This window comes from Mchenga conophoros, linkage group LG17, assembly GCF_057382185.1.
Source record: "Mchenga conophoros isolate Kocher_MC1m ecotype Shallow Benthic linkage group LG17, M_conophoros_male_GT1.1, whole genome shotgun sequence".
Taxonomy (NCBI): domain Eukaryota; kingdom Metazoa; phylum Chordata; class Actinopteri; order Cichliformes; family Cichlidae; genus Mchenga; species Mchenga conophoros.
Genome location: NC_140542.1, coordinates 37,512,058 through 37,533,020, shown reverse-complemented (window position 1 = coordinate 37,533,020; position 20,963 = coordinate 37,512,058). Strand labels below are relative to the sequence as shown.

Here is a 20,963-nt window from a genome sequence, read left to right as displayed (position 1 = left end):
TTTGAAACGAAGTTTTCTCCAAGCTGACGTTGAACCACTCACCTGTCCTCAGCTGGTGATCTGCTGGCCGACTGGTCCTGGCTTAGGCTCTAAGATGGACCGAATTAAAAGCGACAAAGAAAAGGATGAGAAAAAACACAAGGTGGCCTTGAAGCACATTTTCGGTCCCAAGAAATTGTTAAAAGCTGCATGCACATAAATGTTCGTGTACATGTAGCGTACCTGTCCCATGGCAGTGAAATGCTATCTAAGCTGTACAGCGTGTGGAACAGAAAGACTGGATTGATTCCTTATATAATGTGGAGCTACATGGAGAGCTCTGCTGTTTTATGAGTGTGTGTTGCCGAGAAGAGTACACAGTTAACACTGGCACAGTGCTAAGTAGTGGAGGCGGACTGTGTGCACACAGTTGTATGAATACACTCATACAACGTAGCAAGGTGAGAGCTCAGACCAAAGCAGTAGGATATTGTGTAATAAGTGTAGATAATATGACTTCTGACACAACTGCTTCTTTATTTGGCTGCTGCTTTAGGGGTCGCCAGAGCGAATAATCCCAGCGCAGCATCCTCCTCGGTGACAACAGCCAAATTTGAGCCCTACTCTCACCACCATGTTCCTGTCTTTTCTACTCTGGCTTCCTCCAAAGAGGCCTTACTCCTCTCCTCTTCCTTTGTCTTCGGCCAACTGTAGCACAGTTTTCACCGACATCCTGTTGACCAACAGCACTGGAGGTGGTCCACATCATGAAACATGCGGATGTTTGCAAACTTTTACATCAGAATCCCTTCCTGATGCAACAGTCTCCTTTTATTTGGACTCTCAACACCATTTTACACCCAAAGCAAAAGGTGGAAAGGTTTGAGGCGTGGCTGCAGGGGAGGCGATACATCTGAGCTCAAACAGCTCATCACACCTCCCCGGCATAAAAGGAGAATGAACTGGGTCCCGATGTTGTTGTTGATGTGCGCGGCTAGCTGCTGGGAAGCTGCAGCTTAGAGTGTAAAGTTACGACAACCGGAGAATAAAAGTGCAGAAAGGCGTTGAAAATGTGGTCGGGTCTGTCACGCATCATTTACACTGCCACTGAGTGACAGGAAGTGTGCACTCTGGACACTCTGGTCTATCACAGGGCTTCTCAAATTACTCTCGTGCTGTGAGGTGAAAAACCACTACAGCACCACACATTGTGAATACATTAATCTGATTAAACGTTCTTCTTGTGGTGCTAGATTTCCAATTTGTAATGCTGCATTTAGACTTTAGACCTGGACTTTCCAGGATCTGCAATGCTTATCATCTTGCAGCAGTCTACAAATATCTCTAAAAACAATGCCTGAAAATGTAGAGTACCGAACAGTTTCTGATGCACAAGCTGCAGCACACCATTCTCATCATTGAGAAAACCTTTCGGTTGCGAGACAGGAGCCCCTGCTCAGTGCAGCGACACGGGCTTAGGGGTGAAACCTGGACAATCCGCAAGCAAAATCTGCACCCTTGATGATGCTGGCAACTTTTGCTTCTTTGGCCTAGGACGGTGACGGTGTCGACATTGGGATCGATGAACAATTTCTTGTAAACTTAGTACGAAACAAGTTTTTAAATTCAGTTAAATGTTATCATTTCTAAACATGCTGTGAGTATCTTTTTGCAGTTATTAATCAAAGAATGAACAGTTTGACATTGTCAAGTCAAAAAGTCCTAAAAAATAAACAATGATTGATCAACAAAATAAATGTGTTTATTCATTTGTTTGTTTTTTTCATATTAATCTGGGAAATTTTAGACTAGTCAGGTTTTCGCATGCTGTGTCACATCCAATTGAAACTAAATAAAAAGTGCCACTATTGGGATAAATAATATGGTTGACTTTATTTATATTCTTGTTGTCAATATGAACGAAGTCCTATGAAAATGGATTCATTTACAAGTAAAATTACAGTTTGAATATATTTGAATAATAGGGTTCAAATAGAATACTCAACTTTAAAAAAGATAAAAGGCCCCAATTCTTAGTTATAAACACTGACCTGGCCATAAAAATAAAAACAATCACTATCTCTCAGTAGGGTGGCAGGCCATAAAGTTAACATCAAGTAGGAGACTAAAAACAAACCGACAGATCTGGCAGAGAGCAGGACGTACACTAGCCGTGGTGAAACAACTCAGACATCTATGGTTCCAAATCTCCAAACAAAGGAATGTAATTTGCAAAAATGTACTTTTAAAACCCATTCATCTGGACACAGAAGTCATTCAAGACCAACCAATAAATTAAGAGGTAAAAATAACTAATAAATAGCAGTCAAGTAACTGTGTAACTAACTTGTTGAGCAAAAATGCTAAAGAACACACACGTTCAGATTGTGATTAATTATATTTGAGTTAAATTCTTGTTTAAAAAATTAAAGACTCTGTTCTTGAGATCTCATATCTAATACTTTTTCAATGAATACAAAACTTAATTTTGTTTTGATTAAGCTACTATGTATAAACTTCTTTGCCTGTAAACTTTACCGATTTCAACATGCTCTGACAGATATTAGATTTTTCATCGTTTTTTATGAACTACACAAACCTGAGACATCTTGAAGTAAAGAACTTTAACACAGACTTTGATGAGCAGTATGAGGTATAACACACTTGCCTTGTATGTTAACAGAGCTGAGGGAAGCTGACAGTCAAGCCCATAACTCCTGATGTAACTAGCTTGATCAGTCTGATCACATACCTTTTCACTTTTCTAAGGAAAACCCAGCCCCTGCCCAGCCTGTTGAACTCCACCTCCCTTTATAATACACCTTCACTGACTCAACACACACAAAGTTGCAAACAGAAAAAGTGTGTCAAAAAGAGGAAGGGGAAGTAGTCATGAGTGGGCGCTGAAAAGATGAGAGGAAATTGTTTTCATTTATGCATTAAAGCACTTCTCTTCTGCTACTAACCTTAATATAGCTCATGTCTCCGGCAGTTGAGTCCACCTTGCCTCTCTTCTCTTCTCCTTCGTGGTCCACACTGGTTGGCTGGCTGCCGACAACAGTTGAAAGATCAGAGATCAACTTTTAGGTACTGTCCATTTTTGGATTCTTTATTGATATGCCTGATAAACTTTCTAGCTAGCTAATAACTGACACAGTGAAAGGCAGCAAGAGAGATGAGGAACAGACTTCATCTCTGTGGAGGTAGACTGTGCCTATGCAAAGCATGGGCACAGAGATACCAATTAGCCTTTGCACTCCTCCCACAGCAATGAAAACGCCCATTTGACTAGCAAATGTTGCCCAAGTCGCAGGGAAATGTTCAAACTTCATGAAAGACTGCTTCAGTTATGACTATTGTGACTACTGATAATTCCTTTCAAGTTCCAATTCAAAAGAGGCCGTTTATGCTGCTATGCAAGAATAACCATGTGAGACTGAGTAACAAAATTATATTGTGTACTAAAGAGACGTGTTTTCTGTGCCCCAGGTGAGGTTTACCAGTTCAGACCTCACACAATGATCCTTTTCAGTGGCACTGAAGGAAAAGGCTGACCAGGAAATGTTCATCTCCATTTCATACCAACTTTCACACTAGATGTGGTTGCAATTCACAATATATTCAAATTACCACATCACTAGTTGATCATCAGTGATAAGTAATCCTCTGGTTCTCTTCAATTTCATTATCATATTCTGTCTTTTGGAAATTCCCATTTGCACATTGATGACTCTCACTCTATCAGCACAAATAAACACAAAGTATCTTTGTTTTGCAGCTCTATCAAGTCTTGTGAACTGATTGCAACAAACTAGCCTCACAATTTAATGTAAGCTATTACAACTGTCTTTCTTGCAAACAACTTCAAAATTCTATTATTTGGCGCCCCCTAGTGGCAATGATAAAAAAGTCAATGACAGCAATCCAAGAGTCTTTTTTTTTTTTCTTTTTTCCTGGTAGCAAAGTCAAATGTTTGTCAGTCACCTCTCAGTCTGGCTAATGGTCTCGTCTGATCCAGGTGAGGTGCTGTTGGGAGAAACCATATCAGCTGCTGTGGGAGGGGTGCTAACAGGAGTTATAGTTTGGTTCTGATCAGGTGAGTTTCTCAAAGTTTCAGCTGGACCACAGGAGTCAGACTGTCCATTTTCACAAGCCTCTGCACCTGCTGATACAAGAGCCAAAGTTAGTTTATTTATAGACTATCAGTATGAAGTAATGTGAATATAATAGGATATTTCACAATTACGAGTTTCTCTTTTGTAATATTTTGCACTTAATTCAGTTCAAACTGCGTGTAGTTTACAGTACATGAGCATTAGTTATAATTACACATATACAGAGAAACCATTTTAACGCATTAGTACCACATTTCCCCTCTCTAGGTCATACTTAACCACAATAATCATCATAAAAAAGTTAATTTTGCAACTTCCTTATCCAGTAAATAAAATAGGATAGGACAAAGATAACAAGAAACAGTAATGCAGGGTTTGCTTACCAAATACAAGTTCAACCAAAATAAACACAGCATAAGGTCATTAAAAACATAAGTGATGTGACTACTTAGTAGCATGTGATCATCTTGCACGATTTAGTAAAGCCTTGTCTTGTCTAAACAAACAGCATACCAAGCCATTCAGGAAATGACTCACTCTGGTTAAGGTGTAAATGCAAACAGTTGAACTGGAGTCTAGCTGACAGCAGGGGGAGAGGAAAGTGAAACAGAAAGATAGCAAGTAATCAGCACTTCAAGTGTAATACAGAGACAGAGGAGGAGGTCTTACCGTTATTTTCTGAGTGGGGCAGATCGGGGAGAGCATCCGCCTCTGGCTGTGTAACGCTGACAGCTTGTGAGTGGGAGCTCAGTGGTACCACTGCGTCTTCCTGGAAGGAAGAAAAAAAAAAAGTGCACACACGCACACAGAAATATTGACAAATATTCAAAAAAAGAGAAAAGGAGTGAAAAGATCAAATAAGCAGCACACTAAACAGCACACACCATATACTAAAACAGCAGGCACACAGTCAATAGAAACAAATCTCTGTCAAATGAGGAGACATTACATAAGTCAACAAAATCTTACAGATGACAGAAAGCACAAAGAGTCTGCCCCATCGTTGATGGGCTGCTGGAAAGACCCCCAATTACTGTCATCATCATAGAAATTCAAAAGCAAACATCACTTTCATAATGCTAGCATTGATGAGTGATTAAATTGGTTTTATCAACCTCACAGGCATGAAATTAATTAAACAGTGAGCAAGTGGGAAGAATTCATAACATGCAAGATAAGCAAGTGCAAGACGCCAAGATTATAGCTACTTTTCCCTTTCACATCAGTGTGATCGTAGCGTTTCATCAGTGACAACCTATATTTATTAAAAAAATAAAATTTAAAAAAGCAGTTTCTGTACAAGCATGCAGACTGCTGACTGTATGTAGAGGCTGTGAATAATATGTGACGAGCAATTTGATAGGCAAATGACAGAAGAGGACAGGGAAAGGAAGGCAGAGACACTGTTTAATATCTTACATCATAAATTCTTATTTAGTGGAGTAAAAAACTAGAGACAGCCGTCAATGACAGGCAGAAGAAACTGAGATTTCAGCACATTCAAAGCAGTTATTTGCAGCTAAAGACCTTGAAATTTAATAAGTCAAAAGGATCCCTGAATAGGTAGACTTCAATGAAAGAGTCACTGCTCTTAACAGAAAGTTACTTCCGTACAGTTAATATGACAGAAATATGCCGACAATGACCTCTGCAAAACTTCAAACACCACAGATTGTCACAAATGCTAGTTGCGTAATTATTATTGCCGTTGACCACAGCCAACTGATGCTGGGTCATCCAAACTGAGTTTGTTAATAATATGAAGCATTATATTACTTCATTGCAGTCGCATGTGACAGATATGGTTATATTTTCAACTGCAGCCAAATTAAATATTAACAACTTAAATGAACCGTGGAAGGTGCAATAAGCATCAAATCAGCTTAATGGAACCGTGCTGCTGAAGTCTCATCTACTGGCAGAGTTGCTGATGATTCAGTGTCTTGCTCAAGAGATCAACATCAGTAATAGTTGAGAGTGGAGTGGGGAGTCATAGAGGAAAGACAGCCAGAGTAAATTGATTTCACAATCCACATTCTTCAGATAGATGGTTTAGAAAAAAAAAATTTTTTAGTTTACCCCCTTTAAAGAAAGCCATCTATTGAATGGCGGACATGTATTCTTAACAGCAAAATCTGAGCAGGTATTCAGACAGGTCACATTACTCTAGGTCAGGGGTAGGCAATTCCAAGCCTCGAGTGCTGGTGTCCTGCAGGTTTTAGATGTGTCCATGATCCATCACAGCTGATTTAATGACTCCTCAGCATTTCCGAAGTTCTCCAGAGGCCTGGTAATGAACTAATCATTCGATTCAGGTGTGTTAACCCAGGGTGCGATCTAAAACCTGCAGGACACTGGCACTCGAGGCCTGGAGTTGGACACCCCTGCTCTAGGTAATCAAAGGTTTCAGATGCTAAAGTGTTAGCAACAGTCTCAGTTTTAGCTAGTCAGCTAAGGCGATCCCAAATTCCACAGCAATGCTTTTAGATCTCTTTTAACAGCTACATCTAATGATATAGGACATACTTATGTACCCATTTGTCACATGTGCCATCAAATATGAATTTGGCCATGTTGATTTTAATTAAAAATACATTTGAGAATCTTGATTAAAAATATGTTTCAAGGAAAGAAAACCTGTTATTTTTTTTTTTTTTTTTTTTAAATGGGGTTTCATTCTGCAACATCCCACCAAGATGTATTCTTATTTGGCTTCAGCATAACTTAACATTAGAGCCTGTTAACCAAGTTGTGTCATTTCAAGTGAATCTTTTGATCAAGCATAATAAGAGCAAAAGTTAAAAAATGACCTTCAAATTCAAATGTAGTGAGCACCTAATTTCAATGTACCTGTAAAGGTTGACAGGTCACCTCTGGCTCTGACTCACTACAGGCTGCAGAACCTGGGACAGAGGGAAGATGAGAAAAAAAATGAAACAAAGAAATGAGAGGAGAAAGGAGGAGGCTGAGAAAAATGACAAAACAACGAGGCTGATCGCTGAGAACCCAGAGCCCTGTCAAATCCATCCTGGGGTTAATTCACAAACCAACTGCACTGTCGCCATAAAAGGTCAGACAGTCTATTATGTAAAGAACTGAGCCGAGGGAGGGGCAAAGGGGTTAAAATACCATCCATGGCTAAGGTGGCATTAATGACCACACTTGTTTTCTGTTTCTCGGCCTGCCAACCGCTCATGCAGACAGAGGAATGGGGATTACTGTGCTCACTTCATGGCCTCAGACCAGTCACACACCTGGCCATAGAAGGATCTTGAGGAAGAGAGGATTTCTCGTGCTGTGTTGACATACGCACACACACACATTCCCTCACTGAACCTTTAGAAGCCCAGGGCCACAACGACCATAGAAGGCAGGGGTCTGCTTAGAATGGCCTCAGAGATTGAGCATCCTTACAGTAAGACAGTGAGCGAGTACTGTACTGGTTCTAAAGGTAGCTGACTCCCATGAATTACTGGGGAATAATCCAGTTTATCTCACACACACGCACAAATAAATCAGCACTCAAAGACAATGGTAATCTGTTAAGAGTTTATCATATACAGCGTAGACTGATTCGTCACTGGAGGTATATGTGAATTCAAGGTCACTGAAAAAAATTGGCATTGTCTGTAAATGTTCTCAAATCAATAACCTGGTTAAACAACCTCCGTGTAGATAAAAATATGCTGTCTATAACAACTTCTGCTTGGAAGAACACTTCAGTTAGAGTTTTGCAAATTAACAAATCATTAGCTATAATTTTAGATTGGAAAAGTTCCCATTCAAACAATTGCTTCAATACTTTCTTGCTAAACATTTACAGGATGTATCAGATCACATTCGTGCTCCATGACGCTAGCTCATATTTCATTTTTAAACAGTCGATTCTCCTGCATTTAATCCAGAGCTAGGAAGAGGGAGAACACATGGGTCACAGCAAGGCTAGAAAAATACTGAACTATATTTAGCTCTATTTGGCTTGGCCAAGAGGTTCCAGTTAGCTCTGGGCCAGTTATGCTGAACACTGGATATTAAGGGCTCAAGGAAAACTCCTCAAAGGTCTCAACTTTCCTTGAGATAACGAGGAATATTTGTTCTTGTTTAAAGCCAACTCAAAATCAACACCCTGTGAGTCTTTAAAGCGTGAGCAGTTGTCGTTATGCCTAACTCTTGTCCTCACTCACCTCGACCTTCTCCCACTGTGCCCTGCCCAGATTGGGCCTCCACTGTGACAACAGACAGCGGAGTTGATGTGTCCCTCACGTCTCCCTCCCCGCCGCTATCCACCACTGTCCACCTCTCCTCTGCGTCCTCCTCTTCACCTCTGTCTGTTATTTTATCTCCCGTTTCCTCGAGCCTCTCTTCTCTTTGCCCGTCATGTACTTGGCAATTTCTCTCTGCTAGCTCATTCTTAAGGAAATCTTGAATAGCAAATTCCTCGTCCCAGTCCAAGTCATCTCCAACCTAAAAATAAAAATGCAAAAGTGAAATTTGCAGAAGCATTTCAAAACCCACTCTAGTAAAAAAAAGAAAAAAAAAAAAAAAACATCTGGAGGACTGAAGGTGGCATAGTTACAGTTACAAAAAAAATCTTTTGTACAGCTATTGCTGCTTCTGGTCAAACAAACTACACACTTAGGTATTATGAGAACTATCACCATAAAACAAAATACAGTATTTACAGTAAGAAAAGCTCTCAAACATGCCAGCTTGATGTAGAAGACGTCCACAGCAGCCTGGTTTAATTCAGGGCTATCCTGTAAAATATCTAAAACTTAAAGCTTATTTGTTATGGACAGCCTGGTTACTGTATGCATGTATATGGTTGCTGTATAAACATATACACATATGCATTTGTGTGAGGTACATCAGCACCTCACATATTCCTTTTTAGAGTAAAACAATGGTGTTGGAATGGAAATGTTCAAGTATGCGTCAGCGTGTTATTAGCAGTGCGTAGGTGTGTGCTTGCATCTGATTCTGCGTGCATGTGTATTTATGTGCGGGGGTGCACATGTCCACTTCAGTCGCCAGCTCGCAGTAAGCTCTCCTCTACTATCTCTACTCCATCTGTCTGAATACAGTGCGAGCTGTCTCTCCAGTGATGCACACACATTGTGGTTACTGGTATTAATGTAAAAAGAGCATACATATATATTATTACATCTGATTATTTTCTAACCCCAGCTGAGAGAGGATTTAAAAAGTGCAAAGTGATCTGTCAGATGGTGTACATCACACTTCAGTCTTACTCATTGAATATGCAAATAATTATGCACACAGACTATAGATGAAGATTTTTTCTAGGAATGGTGAAAGCAAGGGTCTGCAATCGTTTATGGCATAAAACTTAATAAAATAAAGCATAATGACCCCCATCCCCTGTTTTCTGACCTCCTCTTCTAGTGCAGGTGTCTGGCATGAGGCCTCTCTGCTATCCTGAGGGGTCTTTAGCTGCTCGAGCTCCTCACACAGCTGCCGCTTCTGGTTCTCCTGCTCCTGCACCCTGTATGCAATTACACGGTGCCACATTAATAACAGCTCAAGCATTATTAGTTTAACAAGAAAAGATGGGGTAGCTACATCTAAACTGTCTGAAGACTTATCCAAGCCCATGCAAGCAGATCCTAGTAGAAAGTACAGCGGACATACTGTACCCAATCCGCAGGCCCATGCAGTGTCCCATTCTGTTGCCCAGGGTGACCAGCGCCAGTTCTCCGACTGGCCCAGTAATGCTTCCTTCAGTCTGTAACAGTCTAGATTTTCAAGTGATCCAGAACTAAACCTACAGTGAGCCCTCTGCAGTTTCTTCCCCCCCACCCCCAAACAAGATCACCCTGACAGCTGAGCTTCTAAATCCCAGGTGGACAGTCTGACCAGCTCTCTCCCTCTGGTCTTGTGGTGCACCAGACCAAACCCTGTTATATATATCCAAAGGGGACGGCCGTTTCTATGAACACACATCAACAGACACGCGTAGAATGCAAGACAAATCCATCCAGAGTCAGAATACAATCCAGGAATGGCCCAGACCCAACTTAGTGAGGCAGGCCCTCCATGGTCACTGAGGTCAGGATGATTAACGGGTCTTTCCTCCATTCACTACAACAACTGACTGCCCAACTGAAACAGAGCCTGGACAAGCAGAGCCCCCCCTCAGTGACACCTGCAGCGGTCTGAGTACTCTGTGTGTGTGGTTATTTATCTAGACTAATCAAGGTTTTAGAAACACTGCTCAGATGACCCAAAAGTAGAGCTTAGCTAAAATTGACATGTTACCAGGAAAGCACCATGAAGCAAACAAAACCTGAAGTCTTGTAAGCATCCTAACAAGCCTATGCAGATAGTGTATGGACTTGAAAGGTCAGCTAGTCTAATCAGCTAACCTTGGGAACTCATTATGTCTAGACTGCATTTAAATCAGTGATTACGCTGCTATGCTTAAACAGTTTGTAGTCTTCATTATCTTCAGTGGTGCCAGTATTACTTTCTAGCAGGATATTTCCCTTTTAGCTCTGCCTATAAGTGTTTAATCCAACCAATGAAATCACGGCTACTCAAAACAACTCCGCCTCAAAAAAGTTTCCCTACCTTAAAAGCAAGTCGTCTTTGATTAGCCGCCACAAGATCCACTGGAATTCTGCTCTCTTACATCGATTTTCCCTGGCATTAATCTTTCATCCACCTCCTCTCTCATACCAGACTCAAAACGAGAACTGCCGTTAGTGTTTAACGGATCGCTCGGTTCTGACTGCCCACCTTTTTTCACATGCACAGCTACACATGAACAGGCAGCGCATACAGCAAAGATGTACTCACCTGACAGAAAGGTGGAGGATCTCAGTGCGGGACCTCCTCATGTTTCCGGCCATTTTGATCAGCTCTTTCTCCAGTGAGTCAGTGTACTGGGCCAGCTGGTCCAGGCTGAGGACCCAGTCTGCCCTACGTGCGTCCAGCTCGGCCTGCACAGTCTGTAGGAAGATGAGGCTGAGGGGTGAGCCTCTCGCTCGAGTAAAAAGGCCGCAGATTTAATAGCTGGGTGTCTTTTACGCCCCCAAAAGTTGTGACACCTAACTGACACAAACTCTTTCCGTGACAGCTAGCACGCTGAAGAACCAGCAAAACACACACTGGCACAGCTCAGGTACACTAATGATTTCTGTCTCATTTGGCATGTTTACTGCTTTATGGCAGAACGTGGCTAATGAATGCAGAGTGGCAACAATGCAGGAGGAGGGGGGGAAGAGAAACAGAGAGAGAGTGAGCGAGAGAGACACTGAAAGAGTGAAAGAGGAGGGGGAAGTGGGTTGTGCTCACAGTAAAACACTGACTAAACAGCACTGCTTGGATGGGGCCTGTTGGAGAGTTATATAAGTGAGAGCTCTCGAGACCAGAAATGGTGGGTGGGAAGGATAGAAAGAGCAGATAGGCTGTGATAAATGGAAAAAAAGAGAGCAACAGGTGGAGGAAGAATAATTTATATAATTTTATGACTCATATTTTAAAAAGTATAGCCATCTGCAGACTTGAATTACTCAGACCCAGAAATGTACACAGACACTTATTCTGTGGTCAACACTGACAGCATTATAGCTAGGCTGATGCTGACTGTAAAGTTCAAAATGTGAATGTAAAAGTGTATCTCACCTGAAGACTGGTGTCGCCTTCTGTCTGTGTGTGGTCATCTAACAAAACTCTAACTGAAGTTAAGACAGAGTCGGTTTCTTTTCTGAAGTCCCTTTTCTGAGAGACAAAAGTAAAAGAGGAATACTTCAAGACAGGATCACACAACCCTCAGCAACTCAACTTCATCTCTACACCTCAAATTCCAAATAGGTGCAGTTAGAAATGAAAACGCTGAATGTTATACAACATAAGAGAGACTGGTTTACCAGTTTATTTATGAGGTTTTTGAACTCCAGTGCCATGTGTTCAGGGCTGGGTCCCTGCAGCATCAGCAGCACCTCCCTGTCCAGAGTCTCATCCAGTGGGGAGGCAAAGCTTGTAGTGGACAAATAGTCAACTCCATGGGGAGCCTGTAGACAGGGGCAATAGATTTATATGAACAAGTCAAAGGCTTTCTTAAAAATTATTATTGCAGAGAATCAGAATACTTTATTGATCCCTGGGGGAAATAATTTTTTGTTACAGTGCTCCATTATAAACCAACATTAAGACAAGACAGACAACATGCTAACTAAGAATAGTACAATATATACATATATATACATACATAAGTCACTCATAAATAAATAGCTGGAAAAGAAACATGTGTAGTTGTAGCTGTAACCAGTGTGTTAAGTGGATGCGTTGTACAGGGAGATGGCCACAGGCAGGAAAGATTTCCTGTGTCGTTCAGTGGTGCTTTTCGGTAATCTCAGTCTCTCACTGAACGAGCTCCTGTGACTGACCAACATGTCATGGAGTGGGTGGGAGGTGTTATCCAACATTGTCTTTATCTTGGACAGCATCCGCCTCTCCGACACCACCTTGAGGTAGTCCAGCTCCATCCCCACAACATTGCTGGCCTTACGGATTAAAGAAGGTGGTCTCTTAAGTATGCGGCCTGTGAATGGCTGCATCAGATGTTAGGACAGCGGTTTGTGTTGCTTTGCAATGTGTACCGATTATGTGAGACACTCTGGAAAAGACTAATCATCAAAGAACAGTTCATTCACTATCAGAAGCAAAAGACCAGATACTGAAAACATTGTGCAAAGAAATAAGAGTAAACATCAAACTTCAAGCTAAAACAACACTAGATGGATACATTAATGAAGCAGCAGCAGAAAGCAGGTAGAAGTGGCAGTAATACAAGGCATAAAAGAAAGATGAATAAATGAGACAGAGCATGAGAGTGCTGACCTCCAGTGGTGACTGTGCCAGAGCGAGCTCTGTTTGCAAGGATCCCGAGCTGCTCTGGTTCATCCGATAAGCCACTGACAAAGAAAGACTAGCCCTGCAAGAGACAGGAGAAAGGGAATTGATGTTCAGGTTAAGAAAAAGACACTTAATAGAAAAAGTGACGATGAAATGTGCACACAAAATAAAACTTTTCAATCCATTTTGTCTTAGTTGTCCCTCAATCCTCAGTCTAAACATTTAAACTCAAATTTCTATTTTCAGGTTATTTGTGGTTCACTCACCCAGCCAAGTCTGGGAGAATCATCTGCATCTGCCTCTCCAGCTTGTTCTTGTCCACCCTCAGCAGCTGGAGTCAACAACAGATAACGCAATCATGAGTCATCCCGACCCATTAGATAGTTAAAGGCAGTCCGTGCAGTCTACCCTTTCTACACTACAATAAACATGCGGGCCATGAGGCGCGTGTTTGGATAGAGGGCAGGTGATTTCATTCCCACATCTGAACCCAACACACCAAACTGCTAGCGTGTCACTGATGACTAATACAGAGGACAGGAATATGTCGCTGAAGGCTTTTTGTCTTCAGTGACATATTTCTGTCTATAAATAACAACAAAAAAAAAAAATCAAGCAAGGTAGAAACTCAAGAGCTGATAGGATGTTGAGCACACCAACCTCTGTAATGGAAGAGTATTCCTCCACTGCTGCCTTCAGCTCATCTATCTGTCTGCTTTTCTGTATAAGAATGCAAATGACACAAAATGTGGGAGTTTTTTGAAAAAACAAAACAAAAAAACCCAAAAAACACTCATTTTATATCATTATGCAAGATTCTAAAGATAATCAGCAACAATAAAATAAAAATTCAACAAGATTAGGTACTGACCTCTACTATCACTGCATCCTTTTCACTAATGACTGCGTCAAAAGAGTGAATCTGCATCTGAGGACAAGAAAAGAGCAGTTACATAATATAAAGAAAGCACAGCAAGTTAAACATGGCAGAAACAGAAATACAATGAGCGCTGCAGATATCGTCAAATACAGAACTGAGGGCATATTTGAGTGAAGCACAGAGAGAGAGAGATAAAATAACAGTTCAAAATATAAAAGTATATTTTACAGTAAAGGTACCTGAAGGTCAGCGTTAATATCACACAGCTCCGTTATTCTCCTCTGAAGCTCATCTGTCTCCATAGTGACCTTAAAGTTCTGAGGAACCATCAGAGGGGAGTTAGAGCAGCTGGACACATCCTTTCATGAACAAACTTGTGACATTATACTACGCAAGAGGGCTAGGAATTGCTGAGTGCTACTGGTGTGCGTGCAGTAAGGTCATTCGTTTCACTGTGAACTGTGCTATAATCATCACCTCTTCCTGAAGAGAAGCAATCTTAGCGATGAGACTCTGGTTCTCTCTCTCCTGGATAAAAAAATAAAATAAAATCAATATAATAAACATTAAAAAGACATAGGCCATTATTGCGTTTGGCTCTGTTATATATTCTGAGTGTTTGCCCTAAACTACAGATTACTATTATAAATGCGTCCTCACAAGTTATGGTACATACTGTATACAAACCTGCACATAGCAAATAAATCTTATCATCCAATCAGAAAAGATCTCATTCTGAATATTAACACCAGCTGTCCATATTTCAACCACCTGTTTGCTAAAGAGAAACTGATTTCAAATAAGACATTTAAAAAGATCTCAAACAAGAAAGTGCTCAGTTTAAAACAAAAGAAAAAACTCACAAGTTTCATAAAACTACCATAACTGACTGAAAACTGCTGCAAGGCAGCGGAAAAGAAAATAATAAGACGATTCTATTTCAACACTTTTGACTCACCACATGTTTGCTGTGTGCGGAGGCACGGGCTCTGCCTTCCTCCGTACAGCTCAGAGTGGCCTTCATCTCTTCCACCTCCTCCTTCAACATCTTCTCCTTCTGTGCCAGCTGCTGGTTACTGTCAAAGACGACAAGTACAAATGGACATTACTACTGTGACTGCTCTAATACCGTGTCTGTGTTCTGTATGTTTACATGCGCATAAAAGCATCTTACATTTTTGCTTGATTGTGTAGCTCCTCGTTTTCCTCCGCAAGCTTCTGGTTACTCTCCTCCATGCTCTCCACCACCTGCTTGAGCTTTTTTACCTCCTCCTGCAGCTTTTGGTTGCTCATCTGGAGGTCAGCAACACAGTACACCAGCTCTGATGTTTCACTGAGGAAGAAAACACACAAATACACACATGCAGGCATAATGTATCTTAGCTTTATAGATCAAGGGCATGCGTAGGTGGTCACAGACAAATATAGGCAGTAACAGGTCACATTATAAACAAACACTCGGTATTGCACAAAAAATCTCTTACAATTCAACTCTGGATGCCTCCCCTCCAAATGCCTCCAAGCTTCCTGAGGTCACATTAAACAACATCGACCTCCTGGCTGGGGAAAATAATAAATAAATAAAAATCACAATCCAACATATATTACATCAATTAAGCTCCTGGTGTCACCAACACTGGACCCATACACACAACATAAAGGGTATAAAAAACAATCATGTATGTGATCATATGGAAATTCACCACACAGGCTGTCTCTGAGTTTTACTGATTCCTGGGTGATGTCATCTTCTGTTGGCCGTTCCCTGAGATAAACCAGAGAGGACAACACATTAAGATAAGGTAGTTTTATGATCTTCGCCAGAATTTGGAAGGCACTAACTACTCTTTACTTTATCCACAAACATACTGACAGCATTTTAGAGAGAGCTCTCCGACTGGCACACAGTCAATATTAATATTATAAGCAGGCAACTAGATCGATAGATTCTCTATCTATATCTAAGCAACCTTCGTTGTCAGATGATGATGATGAAGACACCCTTCTTTTCTACTCAGTAACAAGACGCACCAGTAAAAAGATACGTCATGCAGCAGTTACTCTCACTTCATGCAATGTCACTTTAACCAGCCCACACATCAGACTAAGATGCAAAACGTTAATTTTCCATGGCTTCACCTAAAACAAACTAAATATTTTTTTCTGAAATCCACTTGTGAGTGGATATTTAGTTTACCTCATCCTACAAGAATGCCTTAAAGGTGATTTCTTTTTTATATATGGAAATATTAAGCATCAAGTAGATGTGAAGCCTACTGCCATTAGGACACCTTATCAGATGCTCCAGGATGTTCACATTCATACTGCAAATCTCACAATGTCTGATTGGTTTCACCATAAAATTGCAGACCTAACAAATCCTTAGCTTTTTTTTTCCTTTTTAAACTGAAAAGCTTTCGACATACATATTTCTGAAATATAACTGTAACATTTTCTAGTACCCATTGTTGCGGCAGTCATCGATCCACTCTCTCATGACAGCATGGTATGTGTCCAGATCAATTGACACGTCTTTGTGTTCTGGATCCAGCATGTTGCAAAGTTCCTCCAATCCGCTATCTTCAGAGCTGCGACTGGTGGTGTGACGCAGATAGTCCACAATATGGGACACATACACTTTCCCTAGAAAAATAATAGGGGGGAGAAAAAAGACCCGTTAGATACACTTTGATGTTCAAGATATAAAAGAACTTTATCTGATCATAAAGCTGAAGACACTTTTTATATTCTTGTTCATTTCAAGTTGAGATTTTCTTTCTTTGCACAGTTAAACACCCCCAGATACATTGTGACAGATTGTGGTTATAGGTGTAGGCAGCAAAAGCAGTAACCATAGTGACTGAGCCACAGTTAACTTTTTGGTGGTTGGTTTCACACATTTCTCAGTGCCGACTTTACTCAACAAGCTTCAGACAGTAATCAGAAAAAAGCTCTGCGCACCATTTTTCTGAAAATCACCTGAGTAGCCTGAACACAAGAAGAGACTGCAACCTTGGATTTAATCAGATTTGGTGGTTATAAAAAAAAAGATATTTTTTAGGTTTGTCTAACTGTTTAAAAATGGTTTTATAAACAGAAGAAAGAGGCAAAAAACAAAAACCCCTCTCTCTGTTTATTAATATGCCATCCATGCAGCACCATGAGTCACAGCAGAAAATCACTAACATGTCAGAAAACACAGAAGCTTCTGTAAAAAAGCAGAAGAAACATTTTCACATTCTGAGATGTGAGAGTGGCTGTGAGCAAAAGCAGGCACAAGAGGAAGGCGCAGAGAGGACTGATACTATGCAAATGTTTTAAGCTGAAGAAATGACTTCTGCAGTCTGTACAAAAGAGGCACTGTTGCACTACGCTAAGTAGCGACTTAAAATTCATTGTTAGGCTTCTGTATTGAGCTAATGGCTAGTGCCTGACTGACTGATTACTGTGCGAGCACATACGGCCGTACCTCTGCGCTGGGTATCACAAGCATGGAAGATGGTGTCGAGCAGATTCTCTTCACAGATAAGACTGATTTCAGCCATATTCTCCTTCCCTTTTTCGGAGGCAACTGAAGGCCCTGAAGAAAACACACCAAACACAGAGAATATTCAGCTGTGTAGCAAAGAAAGCACATGATACATTTTCCTGCAGGCACAGCATGGAGTGTGTGACAGTATAACGAGGAAACATTATCCATTACAGAGTCACAAAAGGAAAGTCACTTCAGAACTACAGCTAGTAATTATTGCTTTTAATTAATAATCTACAGTCTTGAATTTAAATTAAACCGTCTGGAAGCAAAAATCTGAAAATGTTACATAGTTTCTGTCTGAAAACTAGTTCTGAACCAGCACCAGTGACTAAACAAAAGCTCTTGGGCCAAATTTCTGCCACTCTTTCCTCTCACTCTTACAGCCGCTTCCATCCAGGAATTCTAACTGGCCCGATGTTTGATATGTGGCAAGATTTACTGATTGATTTAGTTCCAGTGCGGAGGAAGAAAGTCCAAACAAAAACAGTGACACCCTCCTCAAGACAAGGACTTAAAGAAATAGTTCATGATTTTCTTGTAGTCACTCCTGCTGTTCATCCCGACTGCAGAGGACCAATGCTGGGCAGGAAAATCCAGAGTGCTCCTTCTCTGACAAAAAGCACTGTGCCAGCAGAGGACAAGGTAGAGATGCTCCAGTACATAACATTACACACTTCCAAAGTGCTAGTTGTTCAAACCCTGTCTGTGATGGCATAAAGAGGGCATTGTGAAGTAAAACACATTAACCTCTAGAGGTACCGCTTTGAGTAACAAAGCCAGCCTCGGCTCTAAGACATATTTTTGCACTGAAGCTTTCATGTTGATGCCTGCCACTTAAAAATCACTTTTTTTATGCTTACTTTGAAACTAAGGATTAGGTAATGTTAATGTACTGTAAACACTGTACTGCATATTTTAACCTATTTTTAAAGATGGGTTAATAAATCAGAATCCAGTTTAACATTTGCCCCCAGTGTGTATCCTGCACAATAGGAGTCCACAACTATTATATTATACCTGAAGCATGGCAAGGCTTCTGAAGCCCTGGGGCAGTCTGCTTTGCTCGATTGGTAAGCATGCCTTGCTGAGGTCGTTTGTTCACAAGCGGTTTTAATTCAGACTTTTAATTCAGAAGTAAATCTGCAGTTTGACATCTCCATGCTTTTCTAATCCACAGCTTCGTGACTACAATCATTTTCGAGGATCTATTGCTGATGTAACAGTTTTTGTGCAAAGATAATTTTTGTCAACTGACAGTTTTAATGATCAGTGAAGCTACTTCTGCACCCTACCTCCATCTCCCATAGACAGTCTTTTCACAACCAGAGCTGGGTAGGGTAGCTCACACTCAGCAGGGTTTGTATTGTCTGCAGAACTGAAGTTGACGTTGTAGGAGAGGGTGCTGCGACTTTGGGTGAAGTTACGAGACAAAGGTGGGCTCCTGCTCGGCCTCTCGCTATCAGGCTGTGCTGACTGAGGTCCTCGTGTGAATGTAAAGTAAGGGGAGTCCTTGGACTGGCCCGTGGGGGTCGAACAATACCCCTGCCACGTTTTAACTTGTCTTAAATCACTTCCATCAGCACATCGCCGCTCCCCCAAAGTACTAGTGATAGTGTATGTGACATTAGCTGGTGTGGAGCGGTTGCATGTAGGAGTGGAAGGTGTGGTCAGAAGGACAGAGGAATGCTGGGAAGCTGCTCTGCTCGGCATCCCCATCTCTCTCGTTTTCTCCTTCTCCCTGTTGTCTCTATGGAGGGTCCCTTTCTTCAGGATGGCTTCCAAGTTGTGCCTGAGGCCACACTGAGGGCTGTCGTAACTGTTGGAGGACAGTTTGGGAATCTGGAAAGGTGAATTGGGCTCTCGGTCACCGCGCCACTGAATCGTCTGCAGTTTGCGGCAGATGCTGTCCACGGGATTGTGCCGGCGCGACGGCTGAGGTGTGCAATAGTCCATGCTGCTGATGGCGAGGGTGTGATGTTGGTTTCCTGGCTAGAGGAGAGGCTGAAGTCTGAAAAAAGGACAAGAAAGTACCGTTTTGATAAAAATGAATTAAAATAGAACCTTGCAATATCAAACAGGTTTTTCAGCAGGGAAACCACAAACACTGAGCAGCATAACACCATGAAGCACTGGATAAATAGCACATTCACCACGTATATGACAGCTTATCTTTGGTTGGACTAACTCCAAGGTTAGAAGCAGATAATGGGCAAATAGAACTACAGCGTGAATAGTGTTATATAAGAACGACTGGGGATTTTTTTTTCTTGTTTTTTGGAGGAACCAAATAACAAAAATGAGCTATGTGATCATTCAAGTTATCCAAATATTTAGAGGTTCAGTGTTAGGAAGGGTAAATAAGCAGGAAGATATCTTTTAAAAGGAAAGAGTAATCTATTAAAATTAACTAAAAGCCCAAATAGTTTAATAAGGCATGAATGTAACAGGAGGATATACAGTGTTATATACCAACCAGTCTACAAGGCTGTAAAACGGTAGCATCTCATGATGCTAACAGATTCAAACAAATGTGTTCAGATTCGATGATTCACCTACTTTGGCGCACAGGTGTGAGAACGAGCCAATTAATTCCAGAGTTAGCTTGAGATTTAAAAAAAATACACAAAAGCGTTTTTTTTTTTTGTCTCTGTGTGTGTTTTTAGCAAAGCTTTCAGGTTTGTTTGTTTTGTTCTTTTAATACACCCCGTTTCATTTAAGTTTAAAAGTGGGCGTCATTTAATTATACTAAATCTATAGAACGAGCTACTAATTGTACGCATATCTACGTAAAAAAAACTGTGCTATAGGAACATTTAAAGTCAGTCATGCACATGCAAACCTCTTTAAATATCCTTGTTCAATATTCATACATATGCAGATATTTGTTACCTTTTTAATCTCGTATGATCGAATCCGCCACAAAATGTTTGGCCAACTGTCCAGATGCTCAAGCTGAGCACGCGCACAGGTAGTTGGAAGCTCGAGGCAGAAGGAGTTAAAACGTCGGTGGGTGTTTCTGACTCTAAAAAGTGAGTCAGCACCCCCTCCCTGTGGTTTCAAGGGGACACAGCACTCAGTGTAGCAGGCTAACAGTACGTTAGTCTCGCTTTATAGTCATTCCTTTAATTGTGTCCCACAAGCCTACTCCCCTCCACACTCAGACACAGTCCTATAACCTTATTTCCATTACCAATACAATAAAATAGAACAGGTCAAATAAAGAGAATAGAAAGAGAGAAAGAGACTTATTTCCTGCCTGTAACACAAGGTGGGTTCATTTGATTTTTGTTGCCAGTACAACTCAGTTATGGGACTGGTTTCAATTCGAGAGATTAAGTGTAAGCGGTTTAACAAGTACAACTTGGAGGTCTAGTGCCGGCTTCACTGCCATCACAGCGACCTCAGGTGTGACGTCTCCTCTCTCAAGGTAACGTATCACTATTAAAGCACTGTTAAATGTCAGTGACTGTTAGGTATTTTAGTACCATGGGAGCATTTACTGGATATTGTTTTATAGTGACATTATACAGGAAAACTCTGTCATTCAATAAGGCCCCTTTGTTTTAGTTATTTT

The 20,963-nt window shown here is 41.1% G+C and overlaps 1 protein-coding gene across 8 annotated transcripts in view; it reads right to left on the bottom strand.

Annotated features, from left to right (window-relative positions):
• The window catches only part of irag2 (inositol 1,4,5-triphosphate receptor associated 2), a 30,608-nt gene that overhangs the window by 8,160 nt on the left and 1,485 nt on the right, over nt 1–20,963 (bottom strand). For 6 of the 8 annotated variants that reach the window (XM_085251469.1, XM_085251476.1, XM_085251472.1 and 3 more), the window contains exons 2-24: nt 18,682–19,397; nt 17,324–17,434; nt 16,317–16,497; nt 15,558–15,619; nt 15,339–15,414; nt 15,029–15,187; nt 14,813–14,930; nt 14,332–14,382; nt 14,094–14,171; nt 13,846–13,902; nt 13,635–13,694; nt 13,241–13,305; nt 12,960–13,053; nt 11,987–12,130; nt 11,742–11,837; nt 10,914–11,065; nt 9,489–9,600; nt 8,279–8,558; nt 6,945–6,997; nt 4,764–4,863; nt 3,964–4,144; nt 2,946–3,027; nt 43–89 (exon numbers count right to left, since the gene is read on the bottom strand). In XM_085251469.1, the coding sequence (XP_085107595.1) occupies nt 43–89; nt 2,946–3,027; nt 3,964–4,144; nt 4,764–4,863; nt 6,945–6,997; nt 8,279–8,558; nt 9,489–9,600; nt 10,914–11,065; nt 11,742–11,837; nt 11,987–12,130; nt 12,960–13,053; nt 13,241–13,305; nt 13,635–13,694; nt 13,846–13,902; nt 14,094–14,171; nt 14,332–14,382; nt 14,813–14,930; nt 15,029–15,187; nt 15,339–15,414; nt 15,558–15,619; nt 16,317–16,497; nt 17,324–17,434; nt 18,682–19,342 (3,020 nt within the window). In that variant the 5' untranslated portion in view covers nt 19,343–19,397. Of the gene's footprint in view, nt 1–42; nt 90–2,945; nt 3,028–3,963; nt 4,145–4,763; nt 4,864–6,944; nt 6,998–8,278; nt 8,559–9,488; nt 9,601–10,913; nt 11,066–11,741; nt 11,838–11,986; nt 12,131–12,959; nt 13,054–13,240; nt 13,306–13,634; nt 13,695–13,845; nt 13,903–14,093; nt 14,172–14,331; nt 14,383–14,812; nt 14,931–15,028; nt 15,188–15,338; nt 15,415–15,557; nt 15,620–16,316; nt 16,498–17,323; nt 17,435–18,681; nt 19,398–20,278; nt 20,426–20,963 lie in introns of those variants that run through there. The other 2 variants (XM_085251470.1, XM_085251471.1) reach the window with 2 other exon arrangements.